The 14,087-nt window shown below is 35.4% G+C and overlaps 1 protein-coding gene across 4 annotated transcripts in view; it reads right to left on the reverse strand.

Annotated features, from left to right (window-relative positions):
• DOP1A (DOP1 leucine zipper like protein A) overlaps positions 1 to 14,087 on the reverse strand; it is a 108,470-nt gene that overhangs the window by 43,453 nt on the left and 50,930 nt on the right. For all 4 annotated transcript variants that reach the window (XR_013486996.1, XM_078155268.1, XM_020969888.2 and 1 more), the window contains exons 10-14: positions 12,733 to 12,853; positions 11,062 to 11,181; positions 7,003 to 7,117; positions 5,937 to 6,170; positions 720 to 1,341 (exon numbers count right to left, since the gene is read on the reverse strand). Coding sequence is in view for 3 of the 4 variants with exons in the window: in XM_078155268.1 (XP_078011394.1) it covers positions 720 to 1,341; positions 5,937 to 6,170; positions 7,003 to 7,117; positions 11,062 to 11,181; positions 12,733 to 12,853 (1,212 nt within the window). In the remaining variant the exon portion in view is untranslated. The remainder of the gene's footprint in view (positions 1 to 719; positions 1,342 to 5,936; positions 6,171 to 7,002; positions 7,118 to 11,061; positions 11,182 to 12,732; positions 12,854 to 14,087) is intronic.

Raw genomic sequence — 14,087 nt, forward strand, 5'->3', positions numbered from 1 at the left:
TAATCATAATATTTTCAATGAAAAAATCAGAAGAAAAAAATCCCTCTATAGTCTATTGTTCACAATTAATCAGTCATTAATATAGACTTAGGAAACCAATTAAATGAGTGAAGACAAAATACAACTAAATAGACATAGCTGTACTTTGGGGGAATAACTAGCATCTGTAATAAACCCTTGAAGAAGATGATTTTCTTTAACCAAACCTGATATCTTAAGCTCTAAAATTAATGATAACAATTTCAGGAGATGATCCGAACTTATTCTTTAAGCATGTAAAAATTTCATTTAAAAGAAGCCAAATGTTTTAAGAAATGTACAGAAACACACACTTTGAAATACAATGGATCCAATTTCTTACTTTATTGTCAACATAAATTGATCCAATGGATATAAATATTGCACTATTTTAAAACCACAGCTAGAAAAATTTGAGAGTTTTTTCCCTCCTCTGTTTCTACTCACCTGCAAGCATTAATTGCCAAAGACATGAAAATCACATCTACCACAATACCAATTTCCCCTCATAATTACAGTAGATATCTTGTTTCCAAAAAGTTATCCAAACTATACAAGTATAGATCTTTTTATTAACTATCTGCAAAACAAAATTAGAGTCCTAGTTTTAAAATTTGGAGCTATTTTTTTAAAGAGAAAAATGACTTTTAACAGCATATCCAAAGAAAATATTGAAATACAGACAACCTAAATGAACTTACCAATATCTGATTTCTCAGAATGTAACTCTGATGTATGGTTCCCCTCTGCAATGTAAACAGGAAAGCTTGAACATTCCAGGAATAGCTGACAGGCAGCAATAAAGGCAGAAAGATATTCTTTGGGTGGCCTTTGTTTATTTATGTCTTTTCCTTTAACATCTCCTTGTGAGTCCCTGTCCCATTTTGTGGTCTCTCCTTGTTCTCGAGTGAGATCCACACGATACTCTGTTGTCAAAGGCTGAGACACAGAATTACTCTGAATGATATAGAGGTTGATAAGTCTGGTTAAAAACTGCTGGACATACTCCAAGCAGCACTGCATTGCAGTCTTTTGGGCCGTCTTTCCACTTCGGGTTGCTGTCCCCTGTGTGACTATGGAAGGTGGCTGTACAATGGTTTCTTCAGATTCCACCGTAGATGCTGTTTCAGTCTCTGAAGATGTACTACCAACTGGAATAGCAGCTGTTCCCTGTCCTTCACTCAGTTCTCTGTCAATGTCATCAGTTTTATCTGCCTGATACTGCACAAATTCCGTAAATCCACTCTCTGAGGAACGACTACTTGGTGGATTTTCACTATCTTCAAATACTTCGATAGGATTTTCAAGAGAGACTGACGGAATCTAGGAGATTTTAAAAAATGTATATCAAGATAAATGCATCTATTTCACAATCAGAAGACGATCATAACAAATTTAAGCATGTTATTTATAACTTTAATCATCATATACTGTCATTTTTTCAAAAGAAAAAACTTCCTTTGAATCAAATGTTCAGAATTTGCAGGGTAGATACTCAATGAAAAGAACAACTCACATCTTGAAAAAGCTTTCCTCAAAGTTATCCTAAGTTTTATTTTGTGTATGTCCTTACCATTACTGTTTTAGTCAAATTCCTTCCCTTGCAATCTTAGGCAATAAATCTTTCTCATTTTTACATTATGACCTACAGTAAACCAACTGGGTTTATTTAAAAACTTATGTTCTCTTTAAACACACCAGAAAATTCTAAGGAGTAAAAGGGCTTGGCCCTTGCCATTGGTGGGAATCTGGACTAGGGGCCACAGGAGATAAGAACACATTTTATATCTAATTGCATGAAGGCTTTTATTTAAAGAAATTTGGAACTCAGCCATGAATTGTTAGCAATGAAGTTTAACATCCAACACTAAATTTTGGGAGAATGACTAATAGTGTGTACATGTATGTATATAGACACATAATATGTATGTATGAATACAGTTCTTACTATGTGCCAGACACTAAGTGCTTTAATAATAATAATAGCTAATATTTATATAACACCTCCTCTGTGCCAGGGACTGTGCTAACTGCTTTAGAAATATCTCATTTGATCTTCACAATAACGCTAGGAAGTAGGTTCTATTATTACTCCCATTTTACATGTGAGGAAATTGAGGTGAACAGAGGTTAAGTGACTTGCCCAAGGTCACACTTGACTCCAGGCCTGGCGCTCGATCCACTGTGCCACCTAACTGCTTCAGATTTTTTTAAAAAGGTAGGATTTAATGGCCTAAAATTCTAAAGAGAAAGTTGTTAAGTTCTCAGTGAAATTCCAAAGACACAAGTAAAAAAGGAACTATCTATAGAGCCTCGTTTGGCTCCATTGGGACTTTCACTGGCCAATTCAGATTAAAAACATGAATATAAAAAAACAGCAAAGTCCTATAAGAATGAAGTCAGAACACTGAAAGCTCAGAATGAGATGAGATTGTCAATAAAGGCTAAGGACAACATAAAGATATTAAAAAATTTGGTGGACAATAGGAAGATCAAGAAAGAAGACTGCTGCTCAGGGTGGATGAAAGGGTAATAGATGTAAGAAGGTAGAACTACTCAATTTTTTCTGCATCCCTCTCAACTACTTCTCTTTTCCCTTTCAAGAAAAATGATTTTTGGTTTAAGAAGGATCAGAGAGGGTGAAAAAGGCTTAATAGGAAATTGAAACCCAAGACAAAAAGAGTAAGAATTAGCTATTCGCAAGGAGTCCAAATCACCTCGCCTGGATAAACTTCATCTCAGGACACAGAAGCGATGGCAAATGTGATTGCTGAGCCATTCTTGGATACCACTGGGATTGTGGAGAAATAAAAGACATGCTACAAGATGGGCTAATATTGGTTTGATTTCAAAAAAAATGGAAAAGAGTCTGCAAATCTTAGGCCAGTAAGGAAGATGGTTTGGCAACATTCAGAAAGGGAAGCAATCAATGATCACTAAAGAGCCAGCACTAATTTGTTAAGAGGTGACATAAGACTAACCTCACTTGCTTTTTTTACAGGGTTAACCAGACCAGTAAATAATACGAATGCAAGTCTTAATACATTCATATTTGAGTAAAAGAACTAGTAAAATCTTCCCTGTTATTCTTGTGGACAAGATAGAGACAAGAAGAAAATACAATTAGTTGAATTCAGAACTAGCTGAATGAAAGAAACAAAAGGAGAGTCACTGAGGAATCAATATCAACTTGGAGACTGGCTTCTAGTGGAGGATGAAAAGATCATAAAATTTCTTAGTTAGAAAAGATCTTGGAGACCATCTGGTCCAATTCACTTCAATTGGTGGATGACATAAATGGTGCCCAAAAACGTTAGGTAACACATCCATAGTAACATAGGTAGTAACAGAGCTGGGATTCAAACTCAGGTCCCGAGAGACAGAATAACACAGTAAATTTTAAAGATTTATAGAAAGAGACTAGAGAAAGCATTTATTAAAATACTGACTTCCTTGTAAACGGATCATAAAGAAACTATTACTACAGAACTTCCTTCTGTGCTTGTCACATTTGAAAATGACAGAAATCTAGAAGAGATAGTTAGGAAAAAGGATCTAAAAAGATCCTCAACAAGCCACAATGACAGGCAAACCCTAATACATAATATGAAACATAATCAAGATAAATGTTACATTACTACATTCAATTTCAAATCATCAAATTAAGACCACATCAGGAGTATAATTCCAGTTCTAGACACTTCACATTTTAGGAACAACCTTGACAAGCTAGAATGCATTTGGAGGCGAAAGTTCAGGAAGGTTCAGGAAGGGGAGAATCTTGCCTTATAAAAATCAAGAAAAGGAACTGGTAATGCTTATCCTGGATAGAAAACTTAAGGTGGGATATAAGGTCTTCAAGGTATTTTAAGGACTGCCATGTAGATTAGGGAATATACTTATTCTACTTAGTACACTGGGCAGAAAAAAGAGCTGGGGAATTGGGGAGAGGCAGATAATCTTGATATTAAGAAAACTTTCCATCAATTTGAGCTGTCAGAATTGAATGGGGTACTTTGTAAAGGGAGCAGGCTTCCTCTCACCGAAGGGTTTACAAGCAGTGTCTACATGAACACTTGCTGGAGATATTATAGAGGAAAGTCAGCATGAGTTAAATTAGATCAATTCCGAAGCCCCTCCCAACCCAGATTCTATAAAGTCTTAAAAGATACTATTAAGAAATACTGGACTAGAAATGGAAACAAAATAGTTAGGGAGCAAAGTTAAGAAACAACAGAAAGAGGAATTCTTGAAATCTTAAAAGAACTAGAGGAATCCTCTTTGGAAGATTTGTGGAGGAAACAGACAAAAACATTGTAAGATTAGAAAGTGTAGAGGAGCTGAAATCTATACCAGTTAAGGAAGTATCAATGAGATCTTAGATTAGGTGTTCTTTCCATGGATCCATGAACTTGTTTTTAAAAAATATTCTGATAACTATTTCAAAAGAGTTGATTTTCTTCGTAATCTTTGTAATCTTATGTATTTTCTTTTATGTTTTTAATAATATTATTCTGAGGAGTTCATAGGCTTTGCCAGACTGCCAAAGCGATCCATAACACTAAAAAAGATAAAGAAGCTGTTCTGTCTTGCAACAATTTAAGTATCAAAAACTTTAAAATTTGCACTTGTCATCTTTTTTTTTGATATTTCTGTGTCTGTAACTATGTGTGCAATATAGTTTCTCAAAAGTCTTAGTGTAGCTTTAAGCTTTAATAGCTTAATAAGCTTTAAAAATATTAAAGCTAACAATATTAAAATATTAAAGCTGCACTAAGACTTTTGGGACACCCTGTAGACAGAGTAAGGCAAAATATAGAGAGATGGTTACCTTCAGAAATGAAGAATTAATAAATTCTTTTCTTTAAAAGCTTAATTTTCCACTTATACTCGTGCAAGTAATATCATTTAAGAAGCAAATCTCATTTAAATAACTAAAAATTATAACTAATGTGTTATTGCCACAAAATGTAATTTACTATCATATCAATCTTTCTCATTAAGGATTTTAAGACTTTAACTACTACCTTTCATTTTAATATAAAGTCAATTATTTGGGCTAAAAATACTAACAAGCCAGTGAAATCTTACATATACTGATAACATCATAGCACACAATGTATCATAACTAGGTTTCAGAAAATTTATATTGAAAGATATTTATTAAAACTAAGTAAAAGTTGCTTGTGGTAAACAGATCTCTATGCATTAATATTGTTTAAAAACAAACAAAAAACACATCAAATGCTTGAAGACAAAATAAGATGCATAGTCTAGAAGGAGACTAGGCTTTCATTTAGCAGACAACTTGCATCAGTTAAAAAAAATTCCCATTTAAACAAAGGACACAAGTGGCAGACACCTCTTTAAAGAGGATCACATATTCAATTTCAAGAAAAGGAACTGAAGAGAATTATAATTTGAGTCTATACTCCGAGCACATTAAAAATAAGATTTAATGAACCATTACAAAATAAAATTTTAAAAATCTTATATGCCACATGAAAGCAGACTTCTTACATTAACCATGCCCATTAAGAAACACTATGGTATTTTAACAGAAAGCCGCACATTATATAAAGGAACCCTTCAGTACTTCTTTGCCATTGTACCTTTCTTCCACACACAGAGAGTATAACAATCCCTTGCACTGCTCTTTCCACTAAGATTTATCAAACTGTCTCAACATTCAGGTGTAGACACTTTTAAAGTCTTGATTTGGGTTAAAGATGCACACTATCGTGTGCTTTTGAGTCTCTTCAGTTGTTCCTCTAACACAAAGGATAAAACTACTTAGACAGTAAATATAAAAGAGCCCAGTGCATTCAGTTGGCTCTGCCACAAAGAAACAAAACTAAAGAAAACGAAATGTTTACATGCCTAAAGGGAGAAGTGAAGAACGGAAAAGCCAACATTACCTTTTTGTCTTCCCATTCTTTGACAGAGTTGTTCTGACCACCTGAAAACCTCAAAGTGCTGCCTGTGCCCGCAGATAACAGAGGCGGCTGGACCTTGCTAAGGATTTTTGAGCAGAGCCTGAGTGAATCTGTCAGTTCCGATAAATACAAAGTCTGAAGATGGCTTGTCAGTGCAGAAATCATTCTAAGTAGCAACTGGGGCAAGTGTTCTGTTTGTATTTCAATATAAGTCTCCTAATAAAAAAGATAATTCAACTGAGAAAAAACATTTGAATAATGATGAACTGAACTTCAATCCAGGATGTTCCCAAGGTTTTAGTGCAGTTTTAAGTTATTAAGACTTTTGCAATCCATTTATTTAAAGTTTTACAAAAATGAGTTGGCAAATTTACTTATTCACAATATTTTAAATATACCATGCTTTTAACTGGGAATGTTAACAAATGATATTCATTTTGAATAGAGAGAGATAAAAAAACACTTCTAGTCACAAATGCTAATTAAAACATTATAAAATACTTCATGCATCTTATAAATCAACCCTAGCTATATTTACTACACTTTTCAAATTCAAATACAGTAATAAAAAAGTAAATAGAAGTAATTCATAATTCATAAATAAAGAGAAAATATGTTCAATGTCATACCTGACACAGCACCCTCATACTTCTAGTAGGCTTTGAAATGAGAAAGCAAAGAATAAAAGAGAAAATATGAGAGAAAAAAGTTCCAACAGTCTTCATAGAGATGGTTGATAAAAAGTATTTTAAAAAGAATATTCAGGTTGGAATGCCATATACTGAAGAATTAGCACTCAATCATAATTACAAAGCTATAACATTGGGAGGGGGAGGTGTGTGTGTGTGTGTGTGTGTGTGTGTAGACATAAGTTCAATGTTAGTTAGAAGAAGGACAAAGCATTCACAACCCCCCCAACAAACCAAAATGTTATGACAGAAGATAATAAAGTCTTAACATTTTTAACGATAAATTACTAGTAGGCTAAGCTCGCTCATAAATATCTATATTTCTGTTTCCAAGTATTTTGTATTGCATATAATCTTACCAAAGAAACTATATCCAACAAAAAATCCACTAGCAGGCAGAAACTGGTTAGCTGTAGCTCAGATGATTCAGTGCTATCTCCAGGTGCAATCTGAAGTCTGGCATGCAAGGTCCTCCTACAAAGGCAAATGTATGGTTTACTAAGTACAGCAGTATGTTGAAGATATCTGACATGACCAATAACAGCAATTAAGCATTCACCTTAATAACATTCCTGAAGCTGCCAGTAATAGTGACAAATGAATGTCTAAGTTAATTCTTCTTATATTACTAAGGAAGGTTAATGTTTAATTTAGTTTTCAAAATGTACTGTTTCTGTTACAACCCTGTTTGAGAAAGCAAAGCCACATTATTTAAACAATAATAATTCAGGAATCTGTAATTTGGTCAGTAGGATATTATGTCCACTGATGTAGATCACAGTTACTTTATAACTCAGTAGACTATCTTCAAGAATTACTATGGCCAAAAAAAAAATACAAAATAAAAATTAAAAAATTCCATTTCCCTTAGCCAACCTAGCAATAAGCCTTTCTGAACTTTGTTAGACTGATTCTCAGGTAACTGATACATGATCCATCACCAGATCTATACTCAAAGTTTCTGGTTTGATAGAATTTACCAGTTTTTGTTCTCTGGGTATAGCTTTCAGAAACCCAGGGTCACCTCCGTGCAATGATGAGACATCAGAGTGGGATCTTAATTTAAGATAATAATAATAATAGCTTGTATATAGAGTTCTTTAAATTTTACAGTGTTGTCATTAAAACAATCCTCCAGCACAAGCAGTGAGTGCATAACACCTCCAATTTATAGATAAAATGGAGGTTCAGAGGCATCAAATGACCTGCCCAGGATCATAGACACTAATTGTCAGCACTGAGGTTCAAACCTTGGTGTCCCTGGGCTCCATGTCTAGCAATCTTTCCACTACACTTGACTGTTTTTCTCTATCAACTAGCACCTTAGTAAATGAGAGGGACTCCATCATGTTTAAGGATCACTATCACAAATGTTCTGACACATTCATTCGAAAAATATTTATTACATGGCTAATTTATTACATGGCTAATATGTACAAGGGGTAGGGTGGTGCAATGGTTAAAAAGCTTAAGTCAGTTTGGCTCAAACCCAGGGCTTCAAGGTGATCTCTGACACATCCTGGCTGTGGGGCTCTGAGCAAGTCGCTTAACCTCTTAGCAGTCCAGGAAATCTCTAAGACCATAAGCTGAAGAACAGGTTTTTATCTGTACTGAAAGGGGGGTTCCCTATACCAATTACATCACTGGTTGAGTCTAATAATTTTTAAAAATAAGACTATGATAGGCTTTTTAGAAAGCTCTTAAGTGTGTAGTTAAAGCATGTACATGACTATGATAGAAAGTAATACATTACTGAGTGCTATGAGTTAAAAGTTACCTATACATATATTTTCATATAATAAAATCCATCCATTCATATTTTCATATAAAAAAAATCATCCATCCATCCATCTCTAGTCCTAGTGTCACCTTACCCTGACCCTGAGCTCCGGTCTCACAGCCCAAAATGACTACTGGACATCTCTATTTGAATATCCTGTAGGGATCTCAAATACTTTCCATCCCAAATTACCTCCCTTTCTAATTTTCCTTTTTCCATCAAGGGCACAACCATCATCTTTCCAGTCACCCAGGTTCATAACCTTGTAGTCATCGTCAACTCCTCACCCCACACTGACACTCAGTTGTATAATCCTGTTAATTCATCAACCTTCTGAACATTTCTCACATTTGTCCTCTTCTCTACATTCAAATGGCCGTCACCCTAATTCAAGGCCCTATCTGCCTGTACTACTGTAATAACCTTCAATTTGGTCTTCCTGCCTCAAGTTCCTCTTCTCTCAAATCCATATTCTACACCAGCGTTTCTTAAACTTTTTCCACTTGTGACCCCTTCAGACCCATATGGGGTTGCAACCTACAGTTTAAGAAGCACTGTGAATGCCAATGCGTTTTCCTAAAATTCAAGTTTGACGATGTCATTGTTTTACTCAATAAACTCCGGTGAGTCCCTATTGATTCTAGGATCAAATAAATTCCCAAGTTTTTCATGTAAAAGTCTTTTACAATTGGGCACCAACCTCCTTCCAGGCTTATTACCATTTTACTCTTTTTCACATACTCTATGGGCCAGCCAAGCAGGTCTACTTGTTGCTCCTCACACACAATATTTAATCTCCTATCTCCATGTCTTTAATACAGGCATTTCCCAATGTCTGAAATGCATTCCTTTCTCACCTATATCTCTTAGAATCCTTGTTGTTTAGTCATTTTGCAGTCACATCCATTGCTTCATTCCCCATTTGGGGTTTTCTCAGCAAAGATACTAGAGCGGTTTGTCATTTCCTTCTCCAGCTCATTTTACAAATGAGGAAACTGAGGTAAACAGGGTTAAGTGACTTGCCCACAGTCACGCTGCTAGAAAATATCTGAGGCTGGATTTGAACTCAGATCTCTCTGACTCCAGGTCTAGCACTCTTTCTGCTGTGACACCTAGTACCTAGCTTCCTTCAAAGTTCGCCAAGTCCCACTTCCTCATGAGCCCTTTACTACTTCTCCCTAGGTGATGTGATGATGCCTCCTCAACCAACTATCTCATATTTACTTACTTGGCATATATTATATTTACTTACATATGCACATGTTGTTTTCCTCACTATCATGTAAGCTCTGTGATTACAAGGAACATTTCACCTTGTATCTCAGGTGCCTAGCACTTAGGCTAGTGTACTTAACAGGCACTAAATAAATGCCTGCTGATGAATTAGTTCAGTTTAAAATCTATGTCTCAAGATGCTGGATGAAGGCTCCTTTCTTGATTACCTGCTCCCGGTTCCTATACGTCACTCTGTACTGGAGTCCAGGCCAGTAGGTTTTTTCCTGGACCCAAGAATTTTATTCTTTTTCACAGAAGCCCCAGTAACTGTAGATCAATGCTGCATCTTTGCTAGGCCAAAGGATCGCTGAGAGTCCAAGGTGCATCTACAGAACCCAGAAAGCCAACTCAGGAAGGCCCTAGAACTCTCTTCAAAGCACCAACAGCTGCAAGGAGAGTTTCATGACTTCAAACTACAAACTTCTACTGGAAGGCCTCACCATGCACCAATCAGAGAGGTGCTGTGGTCTCTATGACAGAGGATAACTTAAACCAGACAGACTGAACATAGAATACCTGAACTACATGGGAAGTTAGTCTAGATACAGATGACCTCTAAGGTCTCTTCCAGCTCTTAAAATTCCAAAATACAGTGTTCTTGAAAAAAATTTGACCAATCTTGACTTACACTCTTGGAGCTAGGATAAAAGTTCAACAGGCTCTTCTCGAGTAGTGAGGAAGTATGCAACAGAATGATGGAAGAAAGGACAGGGCCAAATCAAGGTGGCTCTACAAATCACAGGGTACATGTGAGAATTTAAATGACCAAATCCCCTCTGCTGGTTTGAGAAAGGCACTTTTAAGTATATTTACTATAATAATAAAAAATTAGACCTTATGCACCTTGACTTTATCCAGACTTGTCCTTCCCACTATTTTATTGTGCAGTCTGTAAAGGCTCCTTGAATATTTAACAAAAGCAGCATGGTATAGTGAAGGGTGCAGTGGATTTGGAGTCAGAAGACCATCTGTGAGATCAAGTTCTGCCTGACACTTAGCTATGTGATTTTCAGTAAATCATTCATCTCTCTGAGATACTATTTTCTCATCTGCAAAATAGGAGACAGCAATATCTACTCTACCCAAGCCTTGCTGTGAGGTGTATATGTGAGTTTGTAAAGTACTTTGTAAATTGTAAAGAATTATATACCTGTCAGCTATTATAACTAAGTCCAAGCACAGCAAGATGTTAATTACATTTAAAAACCAATTTAGTCATAGCAGTGTGTGATTCGGTATAATTGCATTGTAGAAGTGCTACAAAAAATGTCTTTTTTTGGTTTGTCAAATTTGTAAGCAAAGAAAGAAAGGAAAGAACCAGTTCTGAATGCATATTTTATTCAAGTGAATTAATTTTACATACCTACAGCATTCTTCAAACCAGCGTGCAATGTAATCCCACATATAATAAGGCTCAAAGGAGTTAAAGAGAAGATTGGCTGTTTTAATCAGTTCTGCTGTTTTCTTGTTTTCCCTCAATTTACTAAAAAAGAAAATAAATAAAAGCTGACAAATATCAATACCTTCCTACCCCTCCCCTACTCCCGAGTTAATAACATTGGAATGTTTTAGTACTATCCATATTATACTTTAGTATCAGTAAAAATTAAAATATATAGTAAGGTTAACAGAACATGAAAAGCATTTACTTGCCACACTTATCTGAGGGCTATTATAGTTAGTACACTGAAAGATTTGTACTCTCCAATAAGTGCCAACTCAAATCTGGAAGTCTGGAAATATCTAACATGAGATAATGTGTAGAAAGTGCTTTGTAAACCACAGTGTTATGAAAATATATCTGAATCTGAAGTCATGGGGACCTTGGACATTATCTAGTTCCACTTTTCATCGAAGGCAGGCGACCTCTCCATAGCATTCCCACCAAGTGTAATCCACACCATTCACAAGGTAATCCATTTTACTGTAAGGTTAGAAAAGTGTTCCCTCTTCTAAGATGAGGGCTACTTCCCTATAATTGACACTGGACCCATTTCTGCTCTTGAGGGCTACACAGAATACATTTCTTTTCTAGGTAACGATCACTCAAGTACTTCAAGACTGCCATTATGCGAACCGTAAGACTTTTCTTTTTCAAGTTAAACACCCTTAGCTCCTTTTCTTGAGGTCCTTCGTGATCCTTCAAAAATGCTCCAGTTTGTCTTTGTCCCTCTAGAAAAAAAGGGGCACAGAACTTGAAAAGCACTCCAAATGTTGTCCAACAAGCAAAGAATACAGTGGGATATTTTTATTAACAAAGCCTAAGATTGCATCAATTTTATTGGCAGCCATCACATGGTTGAGTTGTAGTGACCTTGCAGTAACCTAAAAGCTCTAGTTCTTGTTCATTTAATTTGTTGTGTAGCCATCTCCTGCTACCCTACTCTGACTTTTCCAACCTATCTTTATATAGTTAGTATTCCGAATTTAGGTAAAGGGCTTCACATTTATTTAATTATATTTCATTTTGACAGTTTGAGTCCACTACTGAGATCTTTGTGGATCCTCACTTTGTCACTAAATTTATACATGTCCATGCATTAAGGTTGGCTCTTTGTTTTCATGGAAATTATCAGTAAAAATGTTGAGGATAATAGGTCAAAGTGAGAGATACATCATCCCTCTAGGTTAATATTGTCTTATTAATCAACACTTATAGATCTACTCTTAAATAAATATGCTTAACATTACTATTGTCCAATCCATACTTCTCCATCTTGTGTAACTGTGAAAAGCTTGCTGATTGCTCTTTGAAATGCAAGTATACTATATTCAATGCATTTGGAATGAATGCATAAAATATAATATCTGTGAATCTGTGAAGTTCACTGTTAGTCCCTGGAATGTTGTTAAAACTAGAAGTTGCAAGCACGTGATACCCTTGCTGTTTAAACAGATATTTCTGGAGTATGGAAATGTTGAAGTTATTTACTTGTTTCTAATTTAAAACAACTGTCACTTTAGGACTTATTAAGCAAATACGCAATACAGTCTACTGAGTTATGTTTTAGAAACAAAGAAGCCATTTCTGTACCTGCTTAATTGTGTATGATCTTTGCTGAAGGGTGGATCTACCTGAAGATCCAATTCTGCTCTACACTGTGTATATAGTGTTCTAAATACTTCAATCAGAACGTCTTCTAATATGACAGGTCCTACAATAAATATAAAAAGTAAATACAATAATTACATATTGGCAAATGATCATATAAAGAGTGCTTGCATAATTAAATGCCTTAAAGTAAGTTCTAAATGTCTTAAAGTTAAGTTCTTTCCCTTCCCACTTCATACAAAGCCAAATACAATTCCACATTTTATGTGGCCACCCTCAGAAAACAATAAAGTGACTAAAGAAAATACACATTTGGGTTGTTAAACACAGAAAACTCATGATTAGCAATCTTTAGCATTTGCATCACTGAAGGACACAAACTTGGGTTTGATCCTTTACCTTTTAAGAAGCAATTGACTAAAAGTACAATCTCAATGCTGTTATAAACTATGATTTTCATTGTTTTGATCTCTTAAATATTGCCTAAAGATAATTCAATTCAATATACTTTTAAGGAAAAGAGAAGGAAATAAGCATTTCTTAAGCATCTCCTATGTGCCAGGCACTGTGCTAAATGCACTACAAATATTATCTCACTGCTGTGGTTGGATGGCCTATTCACTGAGTTAGTGTATTAGTACATATATGATGAGATGGGTTCATTATTGAACAGGAGGAAGCAAGAGGGCTGCATTGCATTTGGGCAACTGCATAATCTTTTAATGATACCAAACTGCAATTGCGTAGAAAGATCCATCTTTTTAATAAAACTATTCTTCTCGCAAGGTTCTGTAGTTGTGAATCTTAGAACATATTTTCCAAAAAACTGAAGTCACAGATGACCTAAAGGACAATGTAACTACACATGGTAGGCATAAGTAAGGTGTAGTCCAACAATGACATATGTTTGAAATGTGACATAAAGGATACCACAGAGCAAACTTATGATGGAAAAAAAGATTAGGTTGTTCCTCTGACACAAGGGAGAGGTAACACATATGAATAAACTAAATGCTCCACTGGTACACTCAGAGTATAAAAAGAGCTATAGATAGGCCTTTGGCATGTATACGGATCACCTGTGGAGTACTTAAAGAAAAATGTGCACTGGAAAAGACTGGGGTGGGTTGCAAATGTGCACCAATAGAGGGAAGAGGGACCATGATAACAGATCCCCTTAAATACTGAAGTTAAAACTTCTAAACAGGTGCATACTGACTACACCTCAAGAAAGCTTTCTGTCTTGAGGCAATTTTTCAGATACTGCAAGGTTTCAATTCTTGATTTATTTTTATTATTTCTGTCCAAGCTACTGTAACTAAAATTCCACATTAGAT

The sequence above is a fragment of the Phascolarctos cinereus genome, unplaced genomic scaffold (genome assembly GCF_003287225.1).
Source record: "Phascolarctos cinereus isolate Bilbo 61053 unplaced genomic scaffold, phaCin_HiC Scaffold_5;HRSCAF=322, whole genome shotgun sequence".
Classification (NCBI taxonomy): Eukaryota; Metazoa; Chordata; class Mammalia; order Diprotodontia; family Phascolarctidae; genus Phascolarctos; species Phascolarctos cinereus.